Here is a 15872-nt window from a genome sequence, read left to right as displayed (position 1 = left end):
ATAATGAAGAGCCTTTACTTGTAGTGGTGTAGAACCTTTGTATTTTTATTTAAAGCAACTCAACAAAAAAAAAATCCACAAACAAAGCAAAAGATATTTTAATAAAACAAAAGAGAGAGAATAAGAAGAAGAAGAAGGTGGCACCGACACTTTTGTTTTTATAGGTAGCCAGCGTCCAACCAATTATCTATATATATATAGCTGAAATCCAATCCCTGGTCCATTCCATAATAAAAATTAATCAATTTCCTTGATAAATAAATATAAAGAAAAATAGCCTTAACTCTTGTTTCAGTAGTAGCTACCTTAGCAGGGGCTGCAGTTATAGGAAAGAAAGCATCGTACAATGGCATTGATGCCAAAGTTCGTACAAAAAAAAAAAAAACATTTATGTAGAATACAAAGTTACTAGGGTGGATTGAAAATGTGAAATATGTTGGCCCCGACATAGTGCCCCAAAGCCTTATAGATTTGGTGCGGTAGTGTCTAATGAACAGTGTTTAGGGCATCGTGTGGTTCACACTTCACTTTCCACCCAACATTGCCAGCTGTTATCTCTTGTTCTTCACGGGCCCACGTTAAATTATGATATTCGAACTTGCTAGGTTGTCTTGGTCCCACCTTCCTCACATGCCTTCTTCTTATTATCTTACTGCTAACCCTAATTCTAATCACTTTTTTCTTTTTTTAGCTGTATTTGGAGGACTAATATGGAATTCTTTCGTAACTTTTTCCTACTTCCTTTAAGGATTCACCTCTTTTAATATTATCATTAAAAGTTTCATAAAAGCTTGATTGAAGTGAAAAAATTACATCATCATGAATCACAAATGAAATTCAAATTCAATTATTATTAGCCTTCTTTCTTTTATTCCAAAAAAGGAGCCCTGCTTCCTACTTTGACATTTTCTTCTCCTTTTATCTACAAACGAAAACGACCTCGTTTTGTTACCTTTATTCCCTCTTGCGTTTCCCCAACTAAACGTTAAGGTATCGATGGAGCAAGTTTTATGAAACAAAATCTCTGTTGTTTCTGGTGCGTTTGTTTAAATTAAAGAGTTTTATGTCCTTGATTAAAAGTAAGGTAATAATATATAGACAACATTTTTTGACAACATTTGAATATTATCATACGTGTCATTGTGTGATTGATCCAAATGATATAATGATACTATCATAGACCAATCACACAATGATATGTATGATGATGTTGTCAAAAAAAAGAAAATGTTGTCTAAATATCTTTATCCTTAAAAGTAAGTTATTATACGTTTCACTATCACTTTCACTTTCACTTTAAACTAATATTCATTATAAAAATTATTGACTTTTAATTATATACAAAATTATATATACTGTCACTTTATTTCAATTATTTCTGTGTTTGCTTTTTTTTTTTTTTGAAATGTACATTATACATAGAAAGACTTTGGCTTTTAAGAAATGTTTTAGATGAAGTAAAATGTTAGTTAAATTGGATCTTGTGTTTATGTTGTGTGCATCATGCCTTAAATTCAATCTTCAGAATTGTCCTGGTAAATAAATGTCACGGGTAATAAAGTTTGTATAACAAAAATTAAGTTATTAATATCTCATTTATATTCACTTATATAATTCCACTTAAATGTCATTATAACAAACTCATATAACATCAATAATAATAATAATAATAATTATTATTATTATTATTATTATTATTATTATTATTATTATTATTATTATTATTATTTAATAATAACAGTGATAAAGTTTATCAATCGATGAAAAATTATTAGTAAAGTTTATTAAAGGATATAAATATATGTAAGTAATTATTAACGGTCTTAAATTCATTGATAAAATGCATGATATGTATTAATCATCATTCATTCAGGTCATTTTTATCATGGTATTTGTCAGTAAATTTAAATGTAAAATATGTCTATAACATTCTTCGATAGATTATAAATCGTCAGTAATATTTCATTGAAAATAAATAATTATAGAATGTCAATAATATTTCATAAGAAATAGACAAAATTCTTGTAATGTTATACTAATGCAATTTTTATATTTAATTTATAAGTGAATTATTTGATAATCCAAAAAAAAATCTTTTTGTGTTAAATATATTTTCCATCCTCAAATTATTATAAAAAATTGAATTGTCACTAAATTAAATTATTAAATATTTAGTTTTTGTATTTTTTTTAAAGTCATCTAAAACATCATTCTCAATAAACAACATATGATAAACAATATTTTATATTAAATTATAACATAACATTCAAATTCTATTTGATGAGAATAATGTTTTATATGACTTTCGTAAAGTACAATGATAAAATAATACTTTATAATTTAATATAAGGACAAAATCATTTAAGATAATATTACATTGTAGTGAAATGTAGATAAATCATTTTTCATCATAGATTACAAAAGTCTTCAAATATATGTTAATAATTTAGTGAAGTTTTTATCATTTGTTAAATTCTTAAATACTCATAATAAATATGTCTCGTCAAAGACTAGTACATGACACATTAGAGGCATATTGGAACATATCCTCAACTTTTTTATATTGAGATGGTTCATTACACCTACTCTGTAACAATTTATTGTGCAAACCTCTCTATGCTTCCAATTATATGACCATCTTAATATGTGTGATATAATTCATCGGTGAAATTAAGATATTCATCACTACGCATCTACAAAAGGGACCATAATACCACATAAGGTATTAACATGCATGGTTACATTAAGTCCCAATATCATGTAAATACTCGCTTATAATAATATATGTCAATTATTATATGCATACATATAATAAATATCATCATATCATGTGATATCCATAAGTATGCGTGTTTGGCACACATGAATTGTTGAGTACTCTGAAAAAGGAACAATCGGATCAATCCATCTCTCTCACTCAAACAGTCACTTGTTACCTAAGCAATCATCACCATTTCTTATCACTTAAGCATCACATTAACGTTTAAGGAATAGGACTTCTCGTATAATACAACAAGTTGCATTAACATGAAACAAACTCATTTTTCAACATTTAAGTGATCACATTCTAAAAGCAACAAGTTGCATAAACATCAAACAAACTCATTTCTCAACATTTAAGTCATCACATTCTAAAAGCCTGAGACTTCCTTTTCACAATCATCATGCCTCCTTTGCTCAAACTTATCCTCCGTCAACATCGTTGCGCTACATGTTTGGAACCCTAACGTTAATCCAAGACCAAATTGTGCCATTTCTTTGTGAAATATGACGGTTGGACATTATGTTTCTTGTTCTCCTTTCATATTGTTATTGGTTATTAGCAAGTGTGTCAAATCACACAAGTAATAAAAGTGAAAAATTCATATATTATTTTTCCAAAAGACTTGCATTTATTTAGAAAAACTATGTTTATTCAGTGATTAAGGCTGAAAACTTTGAAATAATGAAAGATATTGATTTTTAATAAAATAATTATAAATTATATAAACCAACTAAATTGATGAAATTAACTATATAGTAAAGACTTTATGAGGGTTGGATTTCATGCACCAATTCAATGTGAAAGCACCAAATAATATATCTCTAATTTAACTCTAGCATTTTGACCTCAAGTGAACAAGCCTTAATTCATTAGTGATAAGTCTAAACACTAGCTAAACATTTATTAGTGGAAATCTCAAAAGATTAAAAAATATATCAAAGATATGAAATCTCATAAGATTTATGTATGTGTGTGTGAGAGAAAGAGACATTCAAGTAAAATTTATTTAAGTACAAATTTTATGCTTAATCCACTTCGGCCGAAATTTACAAAAACATTAAAGAGAGAGAGAGAGAGTAAGTGACAAATTTAGAAGAAAAAAAATATTTAAGAAAACATGGAGTTATCACAAAGAGAGAGATGTCACATACACGTTTTGAAGGTTGTCATCACCATTATTTTTAGCATTTATCAATTTTTTAGTGTTTATAATGCTTATGAGTAACTAATTCCCTTATTTACTATGATTGGACATAATGTATTTTTATTCTTTGTGATTTTTACTATTTTTTCATAAACTTTATTTTCATTCTTAATTACATGATTATTGATTGTATATTTGTGGTATTTAAATTATTGAAAAATAGTTTAGAATTTTATTATGATAAAACAACTAATTGTGAAATAAAAAATAATAAAAATTATATCTATATATATATATATACTTTTATTCTTTATCTATTAAAAAGTACAGCATATCACAATTCACTTACCAACCTATGTTATATTAAACTAATTTATGTAAATTTTATAAAAAAAGTTATTAACTCTAACTATACTGTGATAAGCTAAGATATAGACAAAGAGGGTTGGCTCTCTTTGTTTAATGCTTAGAATACCTTAATGAAACTTGTTAAAAAGAGCAACCACTTATTATAGTCATTGAAACATGTAATGAAGTTACATTAATCATTAATTTATCGAAGACATGAATATACAGTAACTAATGTCACGTGTTCTCCTATTATAAGGGTTAATTTAGGATTGTTTTATATTTTGTTTGTTGCTTCATTATAGCATTTACTATGATTATTTTATTAGTAGTCAACTTTAAATTCAACGTGTAAAAAATATATATTGTAACCAACACTTACTAATTAAAATTTAAAAAATAAAATGTTTAGAACAATGTAATTATTTAAATAAACAATATACACAATGTAGATTTAAGAAAAAGAGTAAATTTAAAAATTGGAACATATTTTTTAGTATGAGAAATGTGAATTTTAGAATAAAATTGTTATAGTATAATTTTAAGTGTATTTTTAAACATAAAATTCTCACTGAATTACATTACATTTTTTTACGTCACATGATGATTTTATTATTGGTATTTCATCTAAATAAGGCATTTCATTTTATATCCGTTGAAAGAAATAATTGCATAATCACTAAAAAATTTAGTTATCCATCATTTACATATAAACATATTTGTGCATTATGAAATGTAAAAAATAGATAATATCAAACTCATTTATGTAATTCTATGGATAATTAATGATTTATTCATTATTTTTTTCAAAATTCAATAAATTTTATTAACAATCTAAATGAAATCCAATCAATTTTTCCTCAATTGTATATTTCTTAAATATATTTTTTGATTAAAAATGTTAAATTTGTTATGGAAAAGTATTCAAGCCAAATCTAAAATTAATAATTTAATTTAATACAGTTTTATACTAAATTTACATCAAATTGCAATTAATTTTTATGTTGACTGACTATAAAGACCCTAACATATACATAATATCACATTAAATTATATAAAAATGCTTTCTGTTAATATTGTAAGTATGTCTATGTCACCACTGTAGCTCATTTAACATTGTAATGAAACACTATATCACTTAACAACCTAACATAATTTTATTTATAATAAGTGATTCATATGTACTATTAAAAAATTTAAAGAATGAAAAATTGCTAATAATTTAAAGTAATAAACCTTCCATATATATATATATATATTTAGAATATCACTATAACATCAGTTTTTTATACTTTCATAATATTTTAAGTATAGTTTTAAAACTTGCATCTAAAATAATTTTAACTACCTCAGAACACAAATTGTTTTACCTTAAAATCATAAATATTAAAAAAAATCTGTAAAAGTTTTATCAGATTATTATTTATTTATAAATTTAATAATAATAATAATAATAATAATGTGATATAGGTGAAAGGAAAATTAAATAGATGTAAGTTTGGTGCAGCTTGTGACGCTCACTTTAAAGTGGGTACGACTTTAGGACTTGACTTTACTGTATCAGTTAACAAAACCATGATTTATTAATTAATAAATATTGTTAATTCGTTGGAAAAAATAATAAACATAAAATACCATGTTTTAAATTGATAATTAATGTCTAATAAAATAAAAGCAGATAATACTAATTCATGCACTATTATGAGAGTAATCATACCAAAATCACTATCACAGTTGTTTTTTGGTGACATGGACTACCTTTTATGAATCACGAAAACGACATTTTTTAATATATTTGTTTATCTTTTATTTATCATTCTATTAAAATATCACCACCGACAGGGGAGGCTGCCCATGTGGCATAAAAGTCATAACAAATATTCTAATAAAAAGACAAAAAAATAAAAAGAAATGAAAAATAAAATAAGAGGAAACCACCGTGACGTTATGCTAATTATTAATTTAATAATTTAATTTGTTGTGCTTTCTTAATTAATTAAAATAAAGAAAGTAATTAAGTTGCTCCACCAAAAAAGACATGTTTTACATTACATTCATGTTGAATCACTGTTTTACTCAATTACCTTATTCCATAACACAATTAATTACATTACTGGTTTAGGATAATATGGTTTTCATAATAATGTTAATCAGATTACCTAATTAGAATATTATAATCACATTACTATTTTTTATTTTTCAAAATATTTTATATTTATAGTTTGCCTCCCAACATGCAAATCAACATACACACTATTATTATAACATATTAAATTAAATTAAATATACAACTGTATCAACTGAATCATGTAATAAATATATAATGATGCTAAATATTTGCCCAACTTGATCACGTTTCTTGCTAGTTAAAAATAAGTGTAATCTTTAGAAGACAAAAATTACAATTTTATATCATGTTTTAATTTGATTTCCTTAATTTGTATTTTTTAATTCCAAGAAAAAAAAACTTCGAATGATATGATGTTATTATTAATTAGTTAATTGAATTTTATAATATCTTTATAAAAAAAAGATGTGATTATTATTAGAATAATATTATAACACAGAAGAATGATGGAAAGAAGAAAAAGAAAAATACAGTGACCAAGACTTTCAGGGATTGGAAAGCAATAATAAATAGTTTATTTTTCTGGTGAAGAAGAACAGCTGGAAATTATGTGTAATTTGAAGTCATATATAAGAAAAGTTGATAAGAGAATATTGTGAAGGACAATTATGAATGGGTTGGCTAACCCATGTTACTGGTTAAGAATTTAACACAAATTATAACTAAAAGTTAACAATTAAGTTTAGCCAATGAATCTAAAGTCAATCAAATGCATAGATCTAACCCAACAACTCCAACCCTTCTACTACACACAATATACACTCAAATTATTATATTATATAATAATATTATTATTATGTTAAAAAATCTAAATACCAAAAATTTATAGTCTGATTAATTGCCTTGTGGAATACTCATTTTGGTTATCAAATTTTCTTTCTTTCATTTTTTTTTTCAATGAAATTCACTAAGTTTTAGTCTTGTTTGAACTAGTCTTTCTCAGATCATTTGATACGTAATTTGAATTGCTATATTATCATAATTATTTTGTTTAATAATAAATCATTACCATATTGATGATAACATTTACCCGTGATTAATCGAATTTCTTATATAGTATGTATATTCAATCAATAAGGAATTGAAAGGTAAATTGAAGACATAAATAAAACATTTGCTAATTACAAATGAAAATTTTAAACAAATTTATATGAAATAAAGTAAGAACTTTTAATTTGATTTTTGTAGAAAATAATGTAAAGAATAAATACATTTTTAACCTTATATTTGAGATCCCAAAGCAAGTATTCACTTGCTTCATGAGTCAGCTTTGACAATAAGTGTTGAATTATTATTATTATTATTATTATTATTATTATTTTAAAAAGAAGCAATAAAATGAAAGCACATTGTATATATTTTTGTTAAATAACTTTGCAATTTAAAATGTGCTGCAGTTGGTATTTGATTTCAGTAAAACAAAAATGTCAACTACAGAGTGTTACATTTCTGGTTTGTGTTAATCGCACTTAAAGGCTTATAGTTTCTATGTCAAGTTGCAGTAATTTAATTAATTAACTAATTAATTGTTTTTGACAGCAATTAGGTTAATTTTGTTCTCACTGCACATGCAAACATTTGAATGGAATAAAAAAGTTGACATGTTCTTCTTGTCCAAATGGTATGTTAGGGGTCAATAAACTATTGCCATGCTTCATTTTATATTAATCTCTGCCATTCTACGATTTGATGTAATGTAATATATTTTATACTTTATAGTTTCTATGATCTCAAACATCACACTATATAGTAAATGTTAATTTGCTAAACTCATAAATAATAATAAGTATACCAAGCACGATCCATAGCTTGTGCAAGAAAAATGAAATACTTACATTCGTATAGAATTAGCCAATAATTAAAGTTAAAATGATTCCTATGGTTCAGGAGTTCAGATTATTAAATATTTTAAACATGATTTTTGTTGAAGGTGTTGGGATGAAAATAAAAAAATAAAAAAATCTACATTTTTTTTTCTGGATTATTTTTTATTGGTAGTGGGGAAAACATAATACTTATAATATTATTATTTAATTGGAAGGTGGGGATTCTTGTAGATTTAGTTCAATGGTGTGGTAATTCAGGAAGTTGAAGCTCTTTCACAAATGTTAAAAACGTCATTAAAGTAAATAATAAATTAATAAGAGAAAGTATATTAATTTGCAAAGGTGCAAATTCATAACTACAAAAAGGTTGAAAAACTGAAAATGTGGAACTGAAGATCAGAAGTGAAAGGACTGAGCTCAGAGAAAACACAGACAAAACACTATGTTCTACGACAAAGGTATATCAGAAACACATAAGGGAGAAGTCTTGTTTTAATTTTTGAATTTTTGAATTTTTGTTAACTTATAACATACGTTCCAGAATTAAATTTAACGACATGATATAAATATAAAAAATGTAAAATGTATTTTGTTAATTTTTGAAGTAAATAATTGTAAGAACAACATGGTTTGACTCTTCGTACCAGAAACACACACAAACCCAATTTCATCATGTGTAGAGAGAGAGAGTGTGTTTTGTTTTGTTGTGTTGTGTGGAGTGTATAGTTGTAAAGAAAGAACCGCGTGAGATAATCCTACTTGCCAGTTCCTTGCCAACCCTTTTCTCTCTCTTTCTATTCCAATCTAACAAATGCCAGTCAATTCTGATCTCATCCCCAATTACAAAATTAAATAATATTTTTAATATCAAATTAATTTAAAAAAAAAAATAATTAAGAGACTGGGTTTTCCAATTTTACCACAATTCTATAACCAAACACACCTTTGCCGCCGACGAAAATTTATTTATTTTTTTCATTTTTAATGCAAATTACACTTTAATGTAATAAACCAAAATGAATAAATAAATAAATTTGTTGGCTTGAGCATTATTCACCAAACTCCGGTGGGTCACAGCCATCGGCACCACCACCCCCAATCTGGCCCCACCTACCACCTCACTCTTTACTAACTCCTACTGCTAACTCATTAATTTTCTTTTTTATTTATTATTTGTTTTCTATTATAATTTCGGTGTGTGTGTGTGTTTTTTTTCCTCTTTTTAATAATCCCAGCTTTGATTACTTTTTCTCTCGATCTCTCTGTCTCTCTGTCCCCCCTCCATCTCTCTTCGCTCTTGTGTTGTATCTCCTTCTCTCTTACGCGTCTTCATTTCCACTCACACACAGACACATACACTTCTCTCTCTATATCCTCTTCTCACCACTTTCTCTCTCTAAAGCATTGGCACAGATTAGGACCAGCCGACGGTGGCTATCTTCTCAAGGAATCAAAGTGCACACTGCACGCACAACCCCAACGCAGTTCTCTTTCTCTCTCTTTCTCGCTCTATTTAAAAGAAAAGGAATTGTATTTTGGTGTTCTTTTTTTTCTTTTTGTATTTTTGCCCGCAATTGGGAATTACGCGTGGGGGGAAAAGGAGGGATTTTGGATCCGGTTTTGGGTTTTGGTTTTGTGTGGGGGAAGTGGATGTGATGTGGGGGTGTTGAGCAATGCAAGAGTGAATCTTTTTCTTCTGAAGCGAAGAGGGTTCTGTGGATTTGAAGAACGACGACAACACTTGTGAGTTCAAGAGACAGTTATGCACACCGGAGGTAGACTCGTTGCTGGTTCCCACAACAGGAACGAGTTTGTGCTCATCAATGCCGATGAGAATGGAAGGGTAATCTCTATCTATCTCTGTTTTCATTCATCTCGTATGGACTGTATAGGGTTTTTAGGACTTTTTGGTCCTTATATTTTTTGTGTTTTTTTTTCTCTCTCTCCCGATCTCATTTTCTCCCTCTAAAAGTGTCCATCTTTCGTCTATCTCTCACTGTCGGTGGTCTCTTAGAACAGTTTAATGCCGCGTCTGAGGTTATCTCGTTCTTGTTTCAACCTATTAGTTTATGAAGAGGGGGTTCTTTTTATCAACAAATTGTGAGTTGAAAATTGGAGTTTTGGGAGATGAACCTCAGATTTAATTGATCGTGGTGCGGTTTGAGGGTTGACCCTTCTGGTGTGTGTCCACAATGTTTGAACATTTTTTTACTTATTGTGTGTAGTTTCTCTCCTTATATCAGTTGAAGACTGGTTGATTGGTGAGGGTGGAACAATTACCAATTGTCTTATCAGTTATTTGAACTTAAAGATTTGATGTTGATGTTGTTCGCTTTGAAAAGATCAATGGCGTGTATGTGAATTAACTTGTCTCTTTCCCCGACTGTAACTTGGATTTGTACGACCTTAGTTGGGTAGGATTTTGTCAATGTGAAATGCAATCGGGTTGTTTAGTTTCTCAAGGGATTGTAAATCAAGTGCTAATGACACTGAACTCTTGTTTTCGTTGTTTAATTCTGCTCAGATTAAGTCTGTTCGAGAGCTGAGTGGACAGATATGTCAGATTTGTGGGGATGAGATAGAGGTCACTGTGGATGGGGAGCCCTTTGTTGCTTGCAACGAGTGTGCTTTCCCAGTTTGCAGGACTTGTTATGAGTACGAAAGGCGCGAAGGAAATCAGGCTTGTCCTCAGTGCAAGACCAGATACAAACGTATCAAAGGTGAGATTGGTTTTGTGTTCCTTGCCTTGACTCTGGCATCTTGTTTCCGCTGTTGAATTTCTTACATAACTACCGATGAATGAATTGCAGGTAGTCCCAGGGTTGAAGGTGATGAAGAAGAAGATGGTGCTGATGATTTGGATCGTGAGTTTAATTATGGGGATTTTGATGCTTTGGGCACACAGCCAATGTCGGAATCCTTGTATTCCGGTCGTCCTAACACCGGACGAGGTTCTAGTAATGTATCTGGCATTGCGACAAACTTGGAGCATGGCTCAGCCCCTCTCAATTCTGAAATACCGCTCCTAACTTATGGGGAGGAGGTAGTTTATCTTCGAATTTTCAATTTGACGGGTCTGATTGTCTTTCTAGTAGGGATCACTTCACCCGGGGAACTGACTAATGAATTACCATGTTTTACATTTATAGGATCCTGAGATATCTTCGGATAGACATGCGCTAATTGTTCCACCATATATGAATCATGGAAATAGAGTCCATCCAATGCCTTATAGCGACCCATCTATTCCATGTAAGTGGTTTACAATTGTCTACTTCTGCATTGTTAAATTGTCTTGTGTGTACATATTGTCAACTGGTGCTTCTTTTGTTATGTAGTACAACCCAGACCCATGGTTCCCAAGAAAGATATTGCTGTGTATGGGTATGGAAGTGTGGCTTGGAAAGACCGCATGGAAGAATGGAAGAAAAGACAAAGTGACAAACTTCAGGTGGTGAAGCATGAAGGGAGCAATGATGGAGGTTTTGGCGATGACTTTGAGGATGCTGATTTGCCCATGTAACTCTTGAACTCAACATTTTATATGTGCTTTAACTAAGTTTCTTATTATGCTACATAAATGAAGTGGATGCTAGAGCAACTCTTTTTATAACATCAAACCCAATCCGTTTTGCATTTGGATGACATTAATACTCGAAATCAGTGTACTTTCAATAAGCAGTTGCTGGATTCATGCATACGTCATATCCATGCAATCTTTTGTTTTATTTGTGTGGTATTAAAGTATATGTGTGTTCACTTGGGGAAACAGAATGCAAGTTTGACTAGAATAGAATAATTACATTTCTCTAATTTTGTGCCATATATTTTGCATTGTGTGTTAACAATTTTTTATAAATATGTTGTACCAGGATGGATGAAGGCAGGCAACCTCTTTCTCGAAAGCTACCCATCCCTTCAAGCAAGATAAATCCTTACAGAATGATCGTAGTACTCCGTCTTGTAATCCTTGGGCTTTTTTTCCATTATAGAATTCTCCACCCAGTTAATGATGCATATGGATTGTGGTTGACATCAGTCATCTGTGAAATATGGTTTGCTGTATCATGGATAATGGATCAATTTCCAAAGTGGTACCCAATTCAGCGGGAAACATATCTTGATCGCTTGTCACTTAGGTAATTGTGCTTACCAACCATATCTGATGATTTTTTTATTTCGTCACTTGCACTTATTTTGTACCCAGGTATATCTCATTCTATATTCTCATGTTTAAATTCTAGTTGCTCAAGATTGCTTTTTAACATTCCTGCAGGTATGAAAAAGAAGGGAAGCCATCTGAGCTATCCAGCGTTGATGTCTTTGTCAGTACTGTCGATCCAATGAAAGAACCTCCATTGATCACAGCAAACACTGTTCTTTCTATCCTTGCTGTTGATTATCCGGTGGACAAAGTGGCGTGCTATGTGTCAGATGATGGCGCTGCTATGCTTACTTTTGAAGCACTGTCTGAGACATCTGAATTTGCTAGGAGATGGGTTCCATTTGTTAAGAAATACAATATTGAGCCACGGGCACCAGAGTGGTATTTTGGTCAGAAGATGGACTATCTGAAAAATAAAGTTCATCCAGCATTTGTCAGGGAAAGGAGAGCAATGAAGGTATCGACCTTTTCTATTACGAAATTTTCTTGTTGTGCTGAAAGTTGCAAGCCTTTGACTCTGCTAATGGTAATTTTTTATTTTTGTTCTTGCAGAGAGATTATGAAGAATTTAAGGTGAGGATTAACAGTTTGGTGGCAACTGCACAGAAGGTTCCTGAGGATGGATGGACCATGCAAGATGGAACTCCTTGGCCGGGGAATAATGTGAGGGATCACCCTGGCATGATTCAGGTGAGAAGATATATCAGTTTTTAACAGACCAAAATTAGTTTTTGCATATGATGTTTGCTGAGTTTCTGGTGAGATGATGTCCTCCCTGTTTAAACAAATTCCGTTGCGTGATGTTAAACTAATTTACTTTATGCCACTGTCCTGCTTTGGCTAGAGAATTGGAGTTCTAGTTGCCAAATTTTCACTAACATCTGGGTTAGAAATGCTGACATTCTTTCTTATTTTACAGGTTTTCCTTGGGCAGGATGGTGTTCGTGATGTTGAAGGAAACGAGCTTCCTCGCTTGGTCTATGTTTCTCGAGAGAAGAGACCTGGCTTTGATCACCACAAAAAGGCTGGGGCAATGAATGCTCTGGTAAGTATCGAGTCTCTTTTATTTTGGTTCATGCGCAATCGATGGGCCATTGGCCTTAATAACTTATGTTGTGATGAATAACTATTTGAAGGTACGAGCATCAGCAATTATCACAAATGCACCCTATCTTCTGAATGTTGATTGTGATCACTACATAAACAATAGCAAGGCACTTAGAGAAGCTATGTGTTTTATGATGGATCCTCAACTTGGGAAAAAGGTTTGCTATGTGCAATTTCCTCAGAGATTTGATGGAATCGATAGACACGATAGATACTCAAACAGAAATGTTGTATTTTTCGATGTAAGTTTTGTGTTCTTGTTTGAGTGTTTTTCTTTCGGTCCTTTAGTATGAAAATTGCTAAAATCACCAACTGAAAACAGATCAACATGAAAGGATTGGATGGGATCCAAGGTCCAATATATGTCGGAACTGGATGTGTTTTCAGAAGGTATGCACTATATGGATATGATGCACCTGCCAAGAAGAAACCACCGAGCAAAACTTGTAACTGTTGGCCAAAGTGGTGCTGCCTGTGTTGCGGCTCTAGAAAGAAAAAGAATGCCAACACTAAGAAGGAGAAAAAGAGGAAGGTGAAGCACAGCGAAGCATCAAAGCAGATACATGCCCTTGAAAATATCGAGGCAGGGAACGAAGGTTAGAATTTTTAACCATGTGGCTGTCCTTGCAAATACAAATGAAAATGCATACTGTGAGAAATGTCCTTAATATAATAATGCCATATGAATCTCTTTAGGAGCCAATAATGAGAAGACGTCCAATTTGACTCAAACAAAGTTGGAGAAGAAGTTTGGACAGTCTCCAGTATTTGTAGCCTCAACACTTTTGGAAAATGNTGGTGCTCCACAGGGCGTCAGTCCTGCATCACTTCTAAAAGAAGCCATCCAAGTTATCAGTTGCGGTTATGAAGACAAAACTGATTGGGGAAAAGAAGTAAGTATCATTAAACTTGGGTAAATCGTTTTTGAAAAANTGTTCTTGTCTTACATAACTTCCTCGTACTCATAATTGTTGGGTTATTATCAGGTTGGATGGATATACGGTTCTGTGACAGAGGATATCTTGACTGGATTTAAGATGCACTGCCATGGTTGGCGGTCTGTGTATTGCATCCCGAAGCGTCCAGCATTCAAGGGGTCAGCACCTATCAACCTTTCGGATCGTCTGCACCAAGTTCTTCGGTGGGCTCTTGGGTCCGTCGAGATTTTCTTCAGCAGACACTGTCCAATCTGGTATGGCTACGGTGGTGGGTTGAAATGGTTGGAACGATTTTCCTACATAAACTCGGTGGTATATCCCTGGACTTCTGTCCCATTGCTTGTCTACTGTACTCTACCTGCCATATGCCTTCTCACTGGAAAATTTATTGTACCAGAGGTATGTATGCTTCAATACTATAATAACAAAGACTTGAAAGATATAGAAGTAATTAGTAACATAAGATCTTGGTCTGAAATGCAGATTAGCAATTATGCGAGTCTTGTGTTCATGGGGCTCTTCATATCCATTGCGGCAACCGGCATCCTGGAGATGCAATGGGGCGGTGTCTCCATAGACGACTGGTGGAGGAACGAACAGTTTTGGGTGATAGGAGGTGTGTCTTCCCATCTATTTGCTCTATTTCAGGGTTTACTGAAGGTGTTGGCTGGTGTGAACACAAACTTCACGGTGACATCAAAAGCAGCAGATGATGGAGAATTCTCAGAACTGTACATCTTCAAGTGGACATCACTGTTGATACCTCCAACGACATTACTAATAATGAACATTGTCGGGGTGGTTGTTGGAGTGTCAGATGCCATAAACAATGGTTATGACTCATGGGGACCTTTGTTTGGTAGATTGTTCTTTGCTCTGTGGGTGATAATTCATCTGTACCCCTTCCTGAAGGGGTTGCTTGGGAAACAAGACAGAATGCCAACGATAATATTGGTTTGGTCAATCCTTCTGGCGTCGATATTGACTCTGATGTGGGTCAGAATCAACCCGTTTGTGTCAAGGGATGGCCCTGTGTTAGAAATTTGTGGATTGAATTGTGATGAGTCGTGAATAAAGAAAAAAAGGTTGTTGGTGTTAGTTATTTTTGAGGTACACTGATGTTGTTGAAGAAACAGTGTTTATTTTTCGGGTGTGTAGAGATAAAAAGAGGAAGCAGGGAGAGAGAGAGAGAGAGGGGGGGCTGACACATTGTTACCTTGTAATAGGGGTTTTTCATTTATTCTTTCATTATATTTTCTGTGGCTTTTAGTGTTATTCTCTTTCCAGTTTCATGTATTATAAGAAAGAGGCATTGAATGATAAATTATTCCCTCTCCAACATGGGGGATCCATCTGCACTCTCAACAATCAATCACCTGCTATGCTTCTTCTTCTTCTTCAAAACCTTTTCGTCATTTGTAATACCGTCAACTATGGATATTCTTATTCTCA

General features: G+C 31.6%; 1 protein-coding gene across 1 annotated transcript; it reads left to right on the top strand.

Moving 5' to 3' along the window:
• Positions 1 to 9452: 9452 nt before the first annotated feature.
• On the top strand, positions 9453 to 15872 carry LOC106770010 (cellulose synthase A catalytic subunit 6 [UDP-forming]). The gene is made up of 14 exons (XM_014655833.2): positions 9453 to 10053; positions 10735 to 10930; positions 11021 to 11253; positions 11360 to 11462; positions 11549 to 11729; positions 12083 to 12349; positions 12487 to 12832; positions 12928 to 13065; positions 13295 to 13420; positions 13512 to 13724; positions 13805 to 14078; positions 14179 to 14375; positions 14469 to 14819; positions 14904 to 15872. Exons 1-14 carry the CDS (start codon positions 9973 to 9975, stop codon positions 15489 to 15491), a joined length of 3294 nt encoding a protein of 1097 aa, XP_014511319.1. The 5' UTR covers positions 9453 to 9972; the 3' UTR covers positions 15492 to 15872.

The sequence above is a fragment of the Vigna radiata genome, chromosome 1 (assembly GCF_000741045.1).
Source record: "Vigna radiata var. radiata cultivar VC1973A chromosome 1, Vradiata_ver6, whole genome shotgun sequence".
Lineage (NCBI taxonomy): Eukaryota > Viridiplantae > Streptophyta > Magnoliopsida > Fabales > Fabaceae > Vigna > Vigna radiata.
The sequence above is the reverse complement of the archived record's forward strand: the minus strand, read 5'-3'. Positions and strand labels throughout refer to the sequence as shown.